Source organism: Sander lucioperca, chromosome 5 (assembly GCF_008315115.2).
Source record: "Sander lucioperca isolate FBNREF2018 chromosome 5, SLUC_FBN_1.2, whole genome shotgun sequence".
Taxonomy (NCBI): Eukaryota; Metazoa; Chordata; class Actinopteri; order Perciformes; family Percidae; genus Sander; species Sander lucioperca.
In genome coordinates, this window is record NC_050177.1 from 16,789,301 (window position 1) to 16,808,041 (window position 18,741).

The 18,741-nt window shown below is 42.1% G+C and overlaps 1 protein-coding gene across 2 annotated transcripts in view; it reads right to left on the minus strand.

Annotated features, from left to right (window-relative positions):
* Positions 1–516: 516 nt before the first annotated feature.
* Positions 517–18,741, minus strand: part of dnah9 (dynein, axonemal, heavy chain 9) — a 162,337-nt gene continuing 144,112 nt past the window's right edge. For both annotated transcript variants that reach the window (XM_031323915.2, XM_036001345.1), the window contains 6 exons: positions 18,528–18,719; positions 14,373–14,543; positions 9,475–9,657; positions 3,119–3,372; positions 2,900–3,035; positions 517–1,139 (listed from right to left, as the gene is read on the minus strand). In XM_031323915.2, the coding sequence (XP_031179775.2) occupies positions 912–1,139; positions 2,900–3,035; positions 3,119–3,372; positions 9,475–9,657; positions 14,373–14,543; positions 18,528–18,719 (1,164 nt within the window). In that variant the 3' untranslated portion in view covers positions 517–911. The remainder of the gene's footprint in view (positions 1,140–2,899; positions 3,036–3,118; positions 3,373–9,474; positions 9,658–14,372; positions 14,544–18,527; positions 18,720–18,741) is intronic.

An 18,741-nucleotide genomic window follows, 5' to 3' on the forward strand; every position in this document is an offset into this window, starting at 1 on the left:
TATAGCCTCCGTCAGTCATAAATAAATAATGTTAAAAAATGTATAAATTACTCATTCTTGACGGAAGACAAAAAAGCTGTGTGCGTTGGGCGCAGTCTCTTTTTTCTTTCTCTCCCTTTTCCGCCGAGTGGTGCGTGTGCCCGCTCACGGTGTGAAGAGCGTGTCCGCGGTATTTTCCGACATGCACTCTAATCACTGCTGATAGACGGCCTTTTGTACAGTCGGGCTGTAAATGGGTTCGGGCTTTTAAAAATCTGTCAATCAAAATGTACTTGTCGGGCTCGGGCCTTGTCGGGCTGAACTTTTAAGGCCCGATTACAGCTCTAGCACTGATTAACTAGACTAACTGTTCATGAAGGGTATAATAACAATAATATATATAATAATCATTGTGGAGAAAGGCTGGCTTGCTACATTTCTGTATTAGTTTGTTTCTCTCTTTGAAACTAAGCGATAAGGTGCTGCTTTGTCTAAAGTTAATCGAGGTGAAAGATAAACATCTCATCTCACCGCGTGTTTCCCTTTGGCGTAGTGACTTTTAATTAATATTTTTTTCAAGTACAGTTGTGTTGCGCGCTTCTACACTAACTACATTCTTACAGTAAGTAACCGAGCTCGCTTCCTACTGATGCCTTCAGCTGTCCGTCATGCTGCTCCCACAGTGGAATGTGACAACAAGAAACATGTCTCCCCAATATTTAAAGCTACAGTGTGTTTACATCTTCTTTTACTTTGGTCACATGCTAAATGTGGAGATGAGCCATAAAGTCAGAACACTGACTTAGTAGTCACGCAGCAATACACTTTGGCCTCCATAAGCTGCTGGTCATTGGGTGTACAGAGTTCCGTGGTCTCCCTTCATATGGAGCCCTCTGCCCTGATGGCACCACAAGAAAGTTCATCAACTCTGGCTAGATCTGCAGAAGCAAGGCCACTCCAGCTAAAGTCCACTTGGAGGGATTTTCTTTGGTCTTCAGGTTGAAGGTCCATACGTAGGTGGGTCCCCTCTGGCGGGTCTTATAGACAGGACACTGGTACACATTCCTGCTGTCCTGTTTGTCCACAGGAATGGCCCTGATGAAGATGACAGGAACGGTCGGGGTGAGCTCTTTCCGGCGGGCGTCTACAATCATGCCAGTCTGAAAGAGAAAGGAAATGTGGAGGAGAAAGGAGAAGGAGGGAGGGAGGGAGGGAGGGAGGATGACAAACCAGTCAACCACAGACAGAAACATTTCACAGCTGAGGGAAGTTAGGAATTGGTTTGAGGTACAGTGAAAACGTCATCCAACGCTGTACTTGCCATTGAGGCTGAATTTAATAATGTTCCTTTGTGAGAGAAAAGAAAAGGTGTTTGACTAATATTGGGCGGCACAAACGATGTTAGGCATCCAGTTTGCAGAACACAATGTTGTGGTACCCTTGAAGAGTGGTGAAAGTCAGTGTGATTGGAAGTCGAAAACATAGAAACAGAGCGGTCCGTCTCATTAATTAATCCTCCTACACAGCGCCTGACAAACACAAGTTTCACCATGCATGCACAGTGACTTTCAGGAATAAATGTAAATCCTGATGACTTTGGAAAAAAACTCAGAGGACAAAGCCCTAATTACATCTGCATTTGCTATAAACTTTAGAGAGCTGTTAAACACCATAATGTCTGTTTGGGTAAATACACATAATGGTATCTTACATCAGGCCACGTGAGCTCAATGAGATTCATTGGATTACGTTAAACGATAATGTTACTATGGTAACAGATATCTTCTTTTATTGTACAATCTAATATACATACTGAGAGAATAACAATGTATTACTCAGCTGGAGTATTCATCACTATTCATTGGTGTCCATCACACAGACACAGTGTCATGTCTGTCATATCGTTAAAGGCTTTCGAGTCCTAAAGAACTTCTTTAGATGTCTACAAACTGACTCCCTCCTGTAATGTGCCTTCCCTTTGCTTGATTTTTAGTTCCTTTTAATGTTCTTTAATGTGTCTTTTGTGTTTTCTGTCTGTAGCTATGTTTTTGTTTTCATGCGGCTGCCTGTCTCGACCCGGTCTCCTTTGAAAAATAGAAGCTTAATCTCAATAAGACTCTCCTGGTTAAATAAAAACAATATCCTTTTAGCACACAAGGCGTTTATCATATACAGTATGTAGCTGTTTTTGATGTCTGAAAACCCTCTGAATTAACGGCAAGCTTCATTAATAAAGATGAGCAGGTTTATCACAGATCTGTGGCTTGTATGGCTGCTCAGAGCTGCGTCCAGATGGAGCACTGCTTTCTCTCCATGGCGCTCTCGGCTACTCGCCGCCAGTGGCCTTAAGGGCTGAGGAGAGGACATGAGGAGAGGAGGAGGTGGAGGAGGAGGAGAAGGAGTTGTGAGGAGCAGCTCGTCTGTCTGCCTGTCTTTTTGCCTGTGTCTCCAACGTTAATGAAGTAAAAAGGAACCACTCCTCTAAAGGGTGATCTAAGTGTTCAAGTGCACACTCTGCACCTTCCCTAATTAAGAAGTCTACAGGGATGCTCCTTGAAAGCTGGGCGCGTATACAGTAGCTGTATGTATGTAGATAGATAGAGCCCTGGGAAGCTGAGTAATGCAGTGCGCTCCGACAGCTGAACGCAAGCAGGATGCAAAGCAGAAAATTAAGCCACAAAGGGATTGTGGAAAATATCAAAGTTACTTTACTTGACTCAGTTTAAAGATGCATTTTTAAGGTAAGCCCACCTTATGTTCATGTATTAGTCTGCCATCCATCATCACAAGTGGTGTGTAAAGGGATATTTCTGTGTGAGGTGCTTGCGAATCAAAGTGTGCTTTTGTGGATCTTGTATCCACGCCTTCCCTGGAGACTAGGCGTCAGCTGAACAAAACCATCAGTGAAGAACTTGTGTACCTGTGTGTCCCATCGTGCGCCCTCCATGTACAGCCCGTGCACGTAGGCCCCTTCACGGGGCGGTAACGTGAAGTCTTCGCGACTCTTCTTGGTGACATCACACTGCAGACACATCCTGTCCAGAGGCCACTCATTCCTGCCATTCAAACAGAGAGATTTAATGTGGTTACTCACTGTCTACATTTACAACCTCCATGTCCTAGTGCACCGCAGCCCTACCTGCGAGCCATAGCCTGCATGATGGCTGTGAGGAAGGACTGTGGGTTGAAGAAGCCAGCTAGCCACACCGCAGATGGTAAGGCGAAGTCTGTGGACCAGGCTTCCAGCTCCTTGATCCTGACCAGCAGGTCGGTGAACCACAGGACCAGGCCACACATGGAGGGGTAGGCCCGCTTGGTCCAACTGTCTGGCACCATGTCCAGGAAAATAGCATCCTGAAGGTTCTCCATGTCACCCGTCATGGTTAACTCTCCCTGAAAGGGGGGTGGGGGGGGAGAATATTCAATAACCAACTGAAATCATCCATTTTGCAGCCAAACATCATTGCCCAAGCGATTTCCAAGGTTATTGTTAATATTTGTATTGCTGAAAGGACAAACGATCATCAGCAACGCTCCACTATTCCCTGGTACAGTGAATCTCATCCATGTGCCCTCGTAGGGCTAGTTTATTAGCTGCTGTGGATGGAGAGCTAACTGCTAACATACAGGCCAGCCTGGAACATGCTAGCACTCGGCTAAGCTAAGGGTAGCACAAGGCTAAGCTACAATAGCCAATTCCTTTTGACGAAACCTCTTCGGGTCAAAATCTACTGTTTGTTGCAAAACTGGTTTGGTTGAAGTTAAAGTTCAGGTTGGTAGCCAATATTGTACAGTAGCGCTGCCTTTATAAATAAAGATCTTGCCACAATAAAAAATGAGAACACAGTGAACCTTTCACCTTGGCAACACACCATGCTTATATGACGCTGCACCATCTCACTGAGGCGAACTTTCTGATAGCTCCTATTTATTCCACTATAAAGACCAAATATGATTCCGTTTGCTGGTACAATAGTCTACCAGGCTTTTAAATCACTGATCTGATTTATTGAGGCTTGTAGTGTCGGGAGATCCAAGCCTCATAACTCCCGACAAACACTTTTACACATTTCCTCCTCTTTCTCTTTTCGTCTGACTCAGTCAGGCTTGACACACAGAACGCAGACGTCTCATTCCTCTTTGCTCCTCTGCAAGCCAAATCTCTGACTCATTGTGACGAACAACAGAGAAAAAGGTTTAGTTATGCAGGAACACTAATGCAGCAGCCCGTCGCCGAGCCAAAGGGTGGGAATCATAGGGCTTGAGGAGAAGTGAGGGTTTGTGCTGGATTTTGAGGGACAATTCACTTGAAGTTCATGACCATGCTCTGATAAGCATCCCTGCTGGGCCAATGGTTCTCAGGATGGGATCTGTGGACACCCCCCGAGGGTGATTTAGGATCGAAGTCAAATGTTTAAGTAAACTTTAATACCCCACAAAGGGAAATTCACATGGTCTTACAAATCTCCTTAAACGAAAAAGACACTTTAAAATATGGTCAGTACGCACAATACAATATACAACACATACATAAAACACTAGAACAATAAAGCAATCCATAACTAACACTAAAAAAGACTATCTAAAGTGCAAGAATCACAGTGATAAAAGAGAAGGTAAAGAGCCAGAGAGTTGCATTATTCTGCAAAGACACTTTCAGTCGTTCATTGTTCTTATTCTGTAGGTACAAATCATTCGCTGAACCTCGTAGTTCTGATTTTCTGCTGCAGAAATCGCCCGTTTGACCTGCTGCTGCTGCTTCATGAATTTGTGATGTAGAGGATGAGCAGGATCATTGAGGATCTGATCTGTCTTAGATCATCTTTAACAAAATAGGAAATAAGCCCCATTCGGTCTAGAAAAGCTATTGTCAGCGATGTCAGTGTGGTCACAGTGGTTACCAACAGTCCATGCTGTTACCATGGTGATTACGGCTGCACAACATATCGTCATCGCAATGTCAACTGGTGCAATAAACACATCGCGAAAGACACAAAAAAGATTTTTATCATGTTAGTTGAAAGAAGAAAATATCAGTAGAAAACTGCACTTTAAAATGTAACTGTCATTCTTTTTTTAAGTGCTGCCTTTTATGTTCAATAAAAGGAAGATGGAAATAATTCCCTTTAAAAGGTCCAATGTGTGGGAATTTCTACCACCACGCAGTTCAAAGTACGTATTACAGCTATGGTAGCCTTCACGCTTTTTTCTGATGATGCCAGTCTCTTGCGCTTTTCAATATCCTTTTTCTTTTTCTGGGCGAAGAAGACTCCTGTTCCTGAAATTTGGATTTTGAATATGTGTGGTCCTCCATGTTTCCTTCTTCAAACTTGCCGGACGGGGAAGCGACGATACCCATTAGCAGCATTAGCAGCACCTGCGAGTTTATCATGTGACAGCGAAAACGCGAAAGGCGGAGCAGTATTTCAAGATGGCGCATGAATATGGAGCGTCTACCCCAGTTCATGCAAATGTAAAATTTGAAGCCAATAGGAATACTTGGAATTGATGGTGGTGGTAAATATTCATGAAAAGGACAAGTTTGTGAACTGGCAACACAGATTTTAATAATGAACAACTAAAAACGTTACACACTGGACCTTTAAAGGTCCTATGGCATGAAAATTTCACTTTGGTCAAGGCCACACCCCCACCCTCCACCTTGCCCCCCCCCCTCTCCTCCTCAATAGCTACAGACACAGAAATGACATACTAATTCCTGTTCTGTTTGTTTGTTCTGAAGGCACACTGTTCTTTTTCTTACAAGGCATGGTTAAAAAAGGTGATTGCATACAAGCTTAGTTTACTGACATCACCATGAGCGGTGACACTACAATAAATATTATTTCATGGAACGTTCGGGTCTTAGGAAGATAGTGAAATTAAAACAAGTAATATCTAGATTGAAGCAACTAAACACGCAGATAGCTTTTATTCAAGAGACCCATTTGCTTTCCACCGAATATCTTCCTTTAAAAAGGAGGTGGTCAGGTCAGGTCATATCTGCCTCATTCTCCTCTCAAGCAAGAGGGGTAGCAATACTTATACACTCATCTGTCCCACTACGGGTTTACAATACCATACAAGACACTGCAGGGAGATTTGTTATCGTCCAAGGCTCTTTACTAAATCAAGATATTAATTTGGTATGTTTATACGGTCCTAACAATGATGATACGCAGTTTTACAATAACCTGTTTCTAACTTTCTCAACACTACGTGGTCATATTTGTGGGGCGGGAGACTTTAATTGTACTCTCAACCCAACACTGGATAAGTCATCAGGTGTGGACACCTCGAGTAGAAAGATAATACAGCACTTTATGGGCGAGTTAAATCTCTGTGATATTTGGAGACATAGAAATCCCTTCAGACGGGAATATTCATGTCACTCTGCTATCCATAATTCTTACTGCCGCATAGACTATTTCCTAATTTCTAAGCCTATGATACCCAATGTGAATGACACAATGTATAAAAGTATTGTCATTTCAGATCATGCATTACTACTTGTCAATTACACTGTTAAGACAGCTACTAAGGGTCCAACCATGTGGCGATTAAGCTCACGATGGCTACATGATAATGAGTTCTTCAAATTTGTTGGGACCAATATTGATACTTATTTTGAAGTGAATACTACTCAAACATCAGCGTCTACGAGGTGGGAGGCTTTTAAGGCCTATATACGAGGGCAAATGGTCAGTTATACAAGCAGCATCTCTAATAAACATCGTCTAAAACTGATAGAGTTAGAAAAAAATATCAAAGACCTTGAGATGGAAATTAGCCTTAATGACACAAAAGAGACTAGACAAAAACTGGTAATTCTAAGGGCACAGTATAATGAATTATCCACAGATAAAGCATTATATAGCATAATGAAACTGAAACAGACATTCTACGACCAAGGAGAGAAGGCAGGGAAACTTTTGGCCTGGCGTTTAAAATCAATGCAGAATCTTAGAATCTTAGAAATTGAGTCAAAGGAAGGGATAACAATTACTAATCCACAAGAAATGAATAGTTCTTTCCAGTCATTCTATTCTAAATTGTATACGTCTGAAAATCCAGCCACATCTTACGCACTCCACAGCTTCCTAGGTCAGATAGAAATGCCGGTCCTATCCGAGAACGCCAAAAAGGAGCTCAACTCCCCAATTGTAGTGTCTGAACTGTCAGAGGCCATAAACAGTATGAAGGGAGGGAAAGCACCAGGCCCTGACGGTATTCCTATCGAAATATATAAAAAATTTAAGGACATGCTGTTGGTTCCTTTGCTGAACATGTATGAAGAATCACTTGTAAAGGGTGAACTGCCATCATCATTACGGAACACACTTATAACCTTAATATTAAAACCAGGAAAGCCCTCCACAAAGTGTGACTCCTATCGTCCCATTTCTTTAATCAACAATGATGCAAAAATAATAGCAAAAGTTCTTGCTAGAAGGTTAGAAAAACACTTGCCAACTATTGTTGCTCTGGATCAAAACGGTTTTATTAAAGAAAGGCAGGGCTCTCACAATATCCATAGGCTGATGAATATTATATATGCCAAGAAAGAAACACCTGATACGGCTGTGATAGGGCTTGATGCGGAAAAAGCCTTCGATAGGGTCGAGCATGAATACCTATGGGAAGTGTTTAACCGTTTTGGAATAGGCAGCTACTTCCTTAGTTGGATTAAAATCTTATATTACGATTCAAGGGCTTCAGTAATGACCAACTATAGGGTTTCAGATCAGTTCTCTCTTTCCAGAGGTACAAGACAGGGATGTCCTCTGTCCCCTCTTCTTTTCGTACTGGCCATTGAACGTTTAGCAATCGCGATTAGAAGCAACAGTGGGATAACTGGTATCAAAATTAATAATATTGAAAATAAAATAGGATTATTTGCCAATGACATAGTTCTATTTCTGACAGACTTGAAACAATCTATACCAACTCTGTTAAATTGAATAGGAATGTATGGCAGCTTCTCAGGTTATAAGATTAATGCTTCTAAGTCTACAATCATTTTTCTAAAAAGAACTGAGAGATTGTGTCCTCCACTATGTACACCTTTTAGGAATATTGTGGATAGCTTTACATACCTCGGTGTTAAAATCACACCTACAATAGAATCCATAGTATCTACTAATTACAATCCTGTGGTCGAGTCAGTAGTATAATCTATTAACAGATGGAAATCTTTACCACTCTCTATGATTGGACGTATTAATGTCCTGAAGATGAATATTCTCCCTAGGTTCCTGTATCTTTTTCAATCGATTCCACTAGCCCCCCCTCTTAATTTCTTTGTTAAAATGAAACAACTTTTCCGTAATTACATTTGGAACAGTAGACGCTCAAGACTGCGTATGACCCTGTTGTACTTACCATATGACAGGTGGGTTAAAGCTCCCTTTCCTCCAGGGATACTATTGGGCGGCCCAACTAAGAGCAGCCTCATGTTGGTTTGAACACCAGTCACCGCTACACTGGATAAGGATGGAGGAAATCACAACTTCTAAAATCCCCTTATACCTCTACCTTTATTCAGCAAACTTATCCACTCTGAAAAAACACACTGCAAACCCCTTTGTTAAAAACACACTGATAGTATGGCATGAGGTGTTAAGTTATCTTGGGGAAAATGCTCCTTTATCCCAATTCTCACCTATCTGGGGGAACAGAAGCTTCACACCAGGTACTAATGACCTTGGTTTTAAGCTATGGGCAGACAGAGGTATCAGTAAAATCTCAGATCTGTATGAGAATGATACTCTTTTAAATTTTAATGAGATTAAGCAAAAGTTTAGTATTGATTCTAAACATTTTTTCAAGTATCTTCAGATAAGGAGCTTCTTAACAAAGACACAGAACTCTGTAAATCTTCCCTGTCTAAATTCTTTAGAAAAGACAGTTCTGAACCATAATGGATCAGCTGGACTAATCACAAACTTCTATCAGATCATCATAGCTGCATCAAAAGAATCCTCAGAGGATAAAAGATTAGCATGGTGTTCAGATCTTACGGAAGGAATCACTGTAGAAGAATGGCAGGATATATTTTTTCAGGGACAAATACAAACAATAAATACAAGGTTCAAACTCCTCCAGTATAAATGGGTGATGAGAACATACATTACCCCAGAGTTGCTACATCACATCCACCCTAATACACCGGACACTTGTGTCAAGTGCGGTATACAGAAGGGTAGTTTGTTCCACTGCCTCTGGGAATGCACCCTCATTCAAGAATTTTGGAAAGAGATAATTGCAATTGTATCTATGTTTATTAATGAACAACTTCCATTGTGTCCCAACAAGCAGTTTGTTTTATTTTAGCAGAATACTGAAAGCAGCAGAACCGAGAACACTTTAATATCTGTTTATTTATCGCAAATAATATCGTTATTGCAATATTCAACAACGTTATCGCATGTTGCATATTTTCCTCCAGCCCTGCTGGTAATCATACCATTCACCATCACCATCCCCTGTCCTCACCTTGAGTCCCAGACTGAGCTCGCTCAGGGAGCGTCTCATCTCCTGTGTGAGCAGGTTCATGCGCTCACACTCCTGCAGCGCCACCACCTGGTAGGGAGTCCTCTCCTCCGCCTTCGCCAGCAGCTCGGCCATGTTGAACTCCTCCGGGAGCTTCTCCAAGATCTCCTCCAGCACCACACGCACCTGATAGTGTGGGAGCGAGGGAATTGGCAGCAAAAAAAAAAAAAAAAGAACATTGTTTAATTCATCTTACAGTTACGAAGATACTCAGGTAAGACACAGAAGAGGAGAGAATGCTCCATGAAATCAAAGACTCACGAGAGATTGGGGTTATCTGCGTTAGATGAACTCAGTCGTGCCAACGCTGACAGCCTGAGAAAGCGTTACAGTTTGAAATAGACAGTTTCATAAATATTCATGAAGATATATTTTGCAAGGCAGCTCTTTGTTTTCAATAACCGTCTAATCCCTCCAGAAAATCAATGCTCACATCATATTTTGGTGGGTAAGTGATGAAAGCTAATGCCCGTGTCAACATTTTCCCAAGGCAGCCAGCATTCGCGATCAATCAACGGATTAGGTGCCCAACAAAGGATATGAGGTCATCATATCTATGGATTTTTCAGTTCAAATATCTGATCTTGGTTTGGCAGCTACTGGGCATGCTGAATACAAAGTGAGCCTCGTTGGTAAGCATGGCTGTCATCACACGCATGCACGCACGCACGCACACAAGTTTAGTTGTTACCATGGAAACTTATTGTGAAAAGTCTTAAATAAACAGAACAAACTGAACCAGGATTAAGTTTAAATCTGACTCAGAGCTAATGAGACCAAGTCAAGTCTGTTGACAAAGGGTGTTTGTACGAGGTTGGAAAATAAATAGTCACTACGTTATTTGAGACTGTGCAGCTATTGGAACGTTAGCAGCAGGAACCGAGTGAGCAGTGCGGCGAAACTTTGCTCCTGGCCGAGAGAAGCAGCTGCCGGCCGGGTGTAGAGCTCTGCTGCGCTCTGCCTTTATTTTATGCTGTGACAGTCATGGATGTAAAATAAGACCTGTGACAGAAACCGTCTCCGGTGACAGTAGGCTCTCTGATTTACAGTATGTCTTGCCATACAAACTAATGCTAGACTAGGCGAACTGTGTCAAATGGTGTGTAACTTTAAAAAAAATGGCACATCTCGGCATGATTCCAGAAATACCATTAACCTTGATGTTGTTGTATTATGTTGTTGAAGTTCTGCATTAAATATATAATAAAGATTTGTGAAACAAAAATGAACCAAACCACTGTAGGTGAACTCTGTTAGCTTGTAATCATGGCATCATGGGGCCAAGTCTGACATTTCCTTGTATCATTAGTGCTGAAACATTCACACACAATATGTGTAAGCATTAACATTTTCTAGGAACTAATGCTAAAAGACTTGTCTGCTCCTCTGCTGTCATTTAGTGATTTTTAAAGATGAAAATCACAGTAAAACATCAGCCATTGGCCAAAGCTGTTTATTGGCGTTATTTTAAACTGCAGTGCATTCAAAAGGACAGTGTGGAGCGGAGAGCTGTGAGTGATGTTAAGATAGATAAGATAAGATAAGGAGGAACTGTTGGGGAGGGTTTCAGGATGAGAGGGGACTGAAATGTAAATGTAACCTTATCACCAGTAATTTACACTGAACCAAATACATTCACAAGCATAATTGCCTTTATTAAAAATAAGGTTCAGAAAAGAAATCAGTCCGATGGAGAAGAGAAGTAAAAGAAAGCCTGATACATAACTCACATTGTGCAGCTTGTTTCAGGCAACAGTAAGCATGAATGACTTTTTAACTAAGCTAACACTACAACCAAGACCCTTATTCATGATATTAAAAAAGTGACACTTGCTCCATTGAGGGAGTGCACAAGGCTGCACTCTCTCTGACAGAACATTTGTTTAAGCTTTTACACTCAAATAAGCTTGATTTCAGAGCAGCACTGAACCAGAAAACGCCATCCCCTGTAAAATCACCCTGGGTGCTGCCAGAGGCCCCAAACAGTTGGTCTGCAATTTATTTTCTATTCAGTATGCAGCAGCTACAGAGAATGTCACCTGTTGTCAGCATATATTTAGGATGTGGTGCTCAGCCCTGAGTTTAGAGAGACAGTCGGCTTGGTGAAAGCCTTTGGTTTACATATCTGCGGCGGTATGAGGGGTGAATATCATAACTTTAGTTCAAATGCCACCATTTTACCCCCGAAACCTCACAGACCTGTGAGTGGGTCTGTCATAACAAGTTCAATTCAATTCAATTTTATTCATAGTATCAAATCATAACAAGAGTTATTTTAAGACACTTTACAGATAGAGTAGGTCTAGACCACACTCTATAATTTACACCCAACAATTCCAGTAAGTAAATAAACGTCATGCTGTATTTTTTTTTTTTTTGGCAAAATGAGTATAAATTGATGCACAAGACATCTGTTGAGGGAATGGTGCAGTCGTTACAATTCCCAAAACTGAAATGTACAGTATGTAATTTATCTATCTATCTTTATTTATTTTATTAATCTAATGATTGAGAAAAGAGCTGGCAGATAAAATAGATAATAAATATTATCATTAGTTTCAGCCCTATTCCTTGTCTACATACCTGAGTGGGGCTACTTTTCCTGGTTGTTGCATCATCCAGTGAAATCTTAATGCTACAGCATATATAGTGTAGTCTGCTTCCAACTCTGTAGTTGTTTTACCATTCAAGATTGCCTTTGTGCACATAGTCCATAAAGAAATGTTGGACTGGACTTAGGCCTGTCGCAATATGTAATAAATGAATTAATCACATGATAAATAAAAATTTTAAATGGAAATTATCGCGGCCGAAAAAATTTCCATTTTATTAATTGTTTTTGATTGTGTTTGTTTTTTATTCCAGTGCATTTTTTGTTAACAGAGACTGAGAGTCCATTTTATTTATTGTTTTTGGTTGTTTTGTTCATTTATTGTGGATATTTAAAATGTCTTCCAGTTCATTATCATTATATTAGATGAAAATGGTCTCAGAACGACAATATTATCGTTTATCGCAATAATTTCTGGGACAATTTATCGTCCAGCAAAATTTGTTATAGTGACAGGCCTAACTGGCCTGCACAGAACCCTGACCTCAACCCCATCCAACAGCTTTGGGATGAGCAGGCTCTAGGGGTGTTGAAATGAATCATTGTATCGATGCATTGCGATGCGGACCTGGACAATTCAGCATGGATGCAGTGACAGACCATAATCGATTATTGCCTACTGATGTTGCTTGTTGATTTTCCGCTCGCTGCTTTTTGGTGTTTATGCCTTTTGTCTGTTGTCTGCTGTGTTCAGACTCCGCTACATTCAGGAAGTGTCTTTAAAGGCCCAGACACACAGAGCTGACAGCCAAACGTCGGCAGAAAAGGCAGTTGGGCTGATCAGTCTCCCCAAATTGGTCAAAAAAGTGCCTCGGAACACACCAAAGCGACGAGACGTAATACGTCTCCATAACAGCAGGCGGCGCTAATCTGTATTGTCGCCCAAAAATGAAAACCGGCAGCTGATTGGACGAACGCGTCATGTGGGTCTGGTTTCTCCGGAAATTCAAAGACAGACTGTCATGGCGGCTTGTTCAGAATACGATCTCATATTGTACTAAAATAGTTCACCGAAACGTGTTCAACAAAGGTCAGTTTAAAGGTCTCATGGCATGACAATGTCACTTTATGAGTTTTTTTAACAATAATATGCGTTCCCCCAGCCTGCCTATGGTCCCCCAGTGGCTTGAAATGACAATAGGTGTAAACCGAGCTCTGGGTATCCTGCTCTGCCTTTGAGAAAATGAAAGCTCAGATGGGCCGATCTGGAATCTTGCTCCTTATGAGCTCATAAGGAGGAAGGTTACCTCCCCTACTTTGCCCGCCCAGAGAATTTGGCCTGCCCATGAGAGAGAGACACCATGGCTTTCAAACGAGCAAAGTGGCAGTTGGTCAACCCCCACCCTCCACCTTGCCCCCCCTCTCTCCTCCTCAATAGCTACAGACACAGAAATGGCACATACTAAGGAAAGCTCATTGTGGGACTGGCTCTAGTGGCTGTAATTCTGCACCAAGGCTGAATTTCGGGAAAGAGACTTCAGATTCAGTATTAGGGACCACTAAGGTCTATATAAAAGAGACTTCAGATACAGTATTAGGGACCACAAAGGTCTATATAAAAGAGACTTCAGATACAGTATTAGGGACCACTAAGGTCTATATAAAAGCATCCAAAGAGCACCATGTCATGGGACCTTTAAAAGATTTTCGTCAGATTTTGAGAGACTCTAGTCACACTCATTCCACTTCCCGTTTCCAGGTTAGCACTCTACCAATCAGATGGGTCATTTGAGGCCGACTGCCGGCAGTGCCCGCCCCACCGATTATACATGTCAAATCGGCCAAAATGAAGGACGACGGCCCCTCGGACGGACGACGGCACGGAACACACCGAACAGACTGGAGTCACTGACCTCGCCAGACTGTCCAACGGCCGGTTATCGGCTCTGTGTGTCCGGGCCTTAAGAGCAGATACAATAAAAAAGGGAGTTCATACATACTGTATCTGACTGCTTGAATTTGTTGATGAAAACCATGTGTAGCAATATACAATAATAATAATATTAATTGAAGAGGTGAAGCATTGTGATATTGAATCGATTGGAATCGTTGACAGGATAATCGTAATGGAATCAAATCGTGAGACCAGTGAAGATTCACACCCTTAGCGTCAACACTGGCTGCAACAGCAGCAGATTTATGCACATGGATTTGGGGTGAAATGTTCAACAATCGCTCATGTTTGGTAGTCTGCGTACTTTTGGACATGTAGCATCCAATAATCACTAACCTTTTCCTCACGCGTGGTCCCACCACCCTCTCCGACTCCTCCGTCCCTGGGCTGCATCTCCAGCACCGTGCGGAAAAGCTTCTCCGAGGTTTGTGTGAGGAAGCCGATCTCTGCGTTGGGATGAAGGCCATACAGGTAGGGCGACTCGGCAGGTAGGGTGTGATCAATGTACTAGAGCAGAAGAAAAGCCATGTCAGAACTCTTGTGTCATCAAAATCAATCCTCACCTAGACTTTATGGATTTCTGTGTGAACCTCAAATTCAGAACTTTAAGGAAGCTTGAAATGTTGTGAAGCCTGAACATGACAACAACATAAATACATGTTTTTGAGCTGAACAGGACAACATTTAAACAATAATCCTAATTATTTTTTTTGAAAGCATACAGTTTGGCAAGTCCATTACTTCGTGGCAGAAGAGTAGTCTTTTTCTCTCTCAGATGTTTCTTAGTACTGCTGACAAAGGACAAGAATGGAAGCGTATACATGATGAGATAGTTCTGGGTGAGAAACAAACACTCAGGATCAATTGACAGACTGTTAATGACCACAACAAGAAGGAAATGTGGCATTTCCCATCTGCTAGTCCATAATGAATTTCCATATGCTTTTAAGTTAGTGCAGATTAAAGTGGAAGCTCAACTGAAAAAGGCTGCTTTTTGTGGGGCACTTACATTATATAAAAATCCCTTTAATCACAATGTCCTGATTAAAGTTTTGATGGAAAATAGATTGGCTTTTAATACAGAAACACTTTGTAGTCAGCTGGTTTGATCTCCTCTGTACCTGCTGGCTAACGTTTGCTGATTGCATACACCTGTATATTGTTGAAAGAGGAGTAAAACTGCTGATTCACCTTCCTTCTTGCTGCCCCTCCCACCCCTCTCCTCTCCTAAATATACTGTAAGTTTGTTTCGGATGGTTGTGAGGGAGGCGATGGCCTCACAGACCCCCAGGGACCCACAGGCCTTTACAGTCCCTGTTCTTTGGCCAAAATCTCAGCTACTCTGCCCTCAGCTTGGCTGTGTGGTGACAGCCAAATGTAAAACGCTCCAGTGCTTCCCACCGGAGCCACTATGACAGCCAGGATGTGACCACCGAGCGCCCGAATTGGGGGAAATTGAATACAAGTGGTACACCCCACTCCCTCTGCCTCCCCGGGGACCTCATGGGGGAAATCTGGACTGTCTGCAAGATCACTTTTTCTGTACCACTGTTATTCATGGAAATGTTGTCAGTTTTTCTTAAGGGACACCAGTAAAGCTGGTTGTAGCTGTCAGAGAATGAAGTATTAAAAAAAAACACTCCAAATTCAAAAGTGAAACGACCACAGTACGTCTGGCCTTGGTGTTTCCCCTACCATTGTTTTGGGGGGGCGGCCCGCCCCCACTGAAAGAATGACAAAATTATATAATTATGCTATATATTCCACACACAAAAAAAACCAAAAAAAAAACAGATGCGCGAGATAAAGCTGTTTTCACACATACAGGCAATTCGCTTCTCGCTCCTCGCCTTAAAAGTTCAATTCATTTTAACTTTATTCGCGCAACCTTGCCCCTATTTCACCTGTTGCTGAGTAACGTACATTAACATTCCATAGTCTCGTGCAGGGTCCGAAATTAACTCTGCCAGTCGCCAAATGCGGGTAAATTTTCCGCTTGGCGAGTTAATTTCAGAGGACTATCCGCCACATGACTAGTAAATGTTTGTACCAAAATAGTTGTGTTTTTCAGTCTTCATTTTGGTCAACCTGCAGCTACTTTCTTCCGTTTCTCTGCACGTCGGAGCTTCACAAACACACACTGGCGCACACACCGGAACGCCAGCCACCTCGTCACTTCTGTTTACCTCAGATAGGGTTTAATCAAGCTTTGTGTTTACTGATAAATAATAATATCTGACGGACAAGGTGAGGCGAAGCAGTAACCTGATGTTGCCAGGAGCTCAAGCTCATGAATGTGCAGAGATTGTAGGTAGTAAGAATTTACCAAAACGTAGGCACTGTACATTACAAAACAGTAACTACAGTTAGCATTGCTAATTGTTGGGCAGAGCAGGGTTATATAAAATGTCTCAACTAATAAGATACCTGAGCAGGTAGAGTACAGAGTACCTGAGCAGGTAGAGTACAAAGTACCTGTGCAGGTAGAGTACAAAGTACCTGTGCAGGTACAGTACAGAGTACCTGTGCAGGTAGAGTACAGAGTACCTGAGCAGGTAGAGTACAGAGTACCTGAGCAGGTACAGTACAGAGTACCTGAGCAGGTAGAGTACAGAGTACCTGAGAAGGTAGAGTACAGAGTACCTGAGCAGGTACAGTACAGAGTACCTGCAGGTAGAGTACAGAGTACCTGAGCAGGTAGAGTACAGAGTATCTGCAGGTAGAGTACAGAGTACCTGACAGTAGGGTCATCAGAGTGGATTTGGCGCTGAAAGCAGCTGCCTGGTGCGGCTCTAGATGGGTTGATACGAGCAGTGAGACAATACTTAAAGATTAAAGTCTGTCAAACCAAAACAATGAGAATTGTCTACATAAATGATAGCGCTGTAATGGACTGGTGTTGTTTGTCCTAAGGCATGCTGGGAAAGGCTGATCCACCTTCCATAGAGGTACATAGCTGCTAGCTCAAAATCTACAGCATTTTGTGCCGCATCTATATCAATATTATGTGTGTTCCATGACTCATCTAGTTCCACCTTTCCAGTTACATCTTTCCCTGTTAGATGACTTGAGAGTTTGTAAGAGTTTGCCAGTTAGACTTACAGGCACACTCTTTCCACCCACAGAGCTGCTCCACCTCACAGAAACATTTATATAACAAACTACAAGCTGTTATGTCCCAGGCACCCATATGGGAAGAGTTTTATTGTTATTGATTTAGCATTGAATTGTAGAACTCTACACTGCACATGGGGAATAGCGATGGTGAAAACAACTCTTAATTATAGTGATTCAATTTTAGCAATATTAAACCACCATTCATTTTGCTGGAGGCCACATAGAAACACGTAGAGTGCTACTGCTGTAATCCTTATATTTTCTAGCATTGTAACTATGGGTTATATTGTAGTTACTGCCTGAATGTACCTTTTTATATAAAAAAAAATATTTTCTGTTGTATCTAAATTACTTTTGTTTTATCTCTTTAAAACATTCCTGTTTTAATCTAGTACTTTAACCGAGTATTCTTTAACTTTTTTTTTACTTTTTGTAGCTTGAAGAATTTCCTTTTATATGTAATAAAAATAGAGCTTAGATCGGGCCCAAAAAATCAAGCCCGACCCTACCCGAGCCTGTGCAAGTTGCGTCCGAGCCCAGCCCGACACATTAACTGTAATTATGAGCCCGAGCCCGATTTAAACCCGACATTTTTTTAATATGTGGGCCGTTATAACTGACGTTCTCAACTACAATTCCGAGTTGTTTGAACTACAGAAATCTGTTTAGAATTATCTTAATGAATAATGCAACAAGGACGAAGCATGTAAACTGCGTTGTTTGTTTATTCAGACTGGAACGGATCGCAAATGGATCTGAATGAAGAAACGTAAAAAAAAAAAAAAACTCTAACCTAAACTCGACCCTATAGCTGCTCCCTCAGCCGAATAGTGTGGGTAACAGATCAAGGCATCAACATAATCAAAGCCCTGGAACCATATAGGAGACTTTCTGGTCTCCATCACCTAATTAATACTGTCCTTCGCCACGGTCTGCATGCTGACGCACTGGCCGACAACAGTGCTGCAGATGGGGGAGACACGATGTAGCACAGCAGGCCCGGTGTGATGCGTGCCAGAGGAGGAGACTCCGCGCATGACACGTGCTGCATTTTGTAACTGCAGCCTAACTTTTGTACACATTTGACCATTTTTTTATATAGCCTATATATATATATATATATATATTTATAATATTTCTGATTATGGCATAGCTTTTTCCCCACCCAATTAGGCTATGGATAAAAAAAATAAAAAGAATTAAAAAAATTGCTTGATCAAGGGCCCGGCCCGGCCGCGGCCCGGCCCGAGGATAGTGGCGGAAAATAATGGCCTGAGCCCGGCCCGAGCCCGGCCCGACCTTGGGTCGGGCTCGGGTAGAGAATCTAAACTCTAAATGAAAGGCTAGGATTTGCCTGATCTGAGTGCACCTCACCTGGTGGTAGCTGTTGTAGTCCATGTTTCCAGGCAAGGGGAAGCCAGGTGCTAGGTGCAGCTCTCCCTCCATCATCTCGGGCTTGATAAATTCTTCCAGGTAGGTCCGACACAGACGGCGGTCCCAGTCGTCCGTGATGTGACCCCCATACATGATCTCACCGAACAAGTAGCGCAGGTCATCATATGGCACCTGGGATAAGAGACAGGGGAGA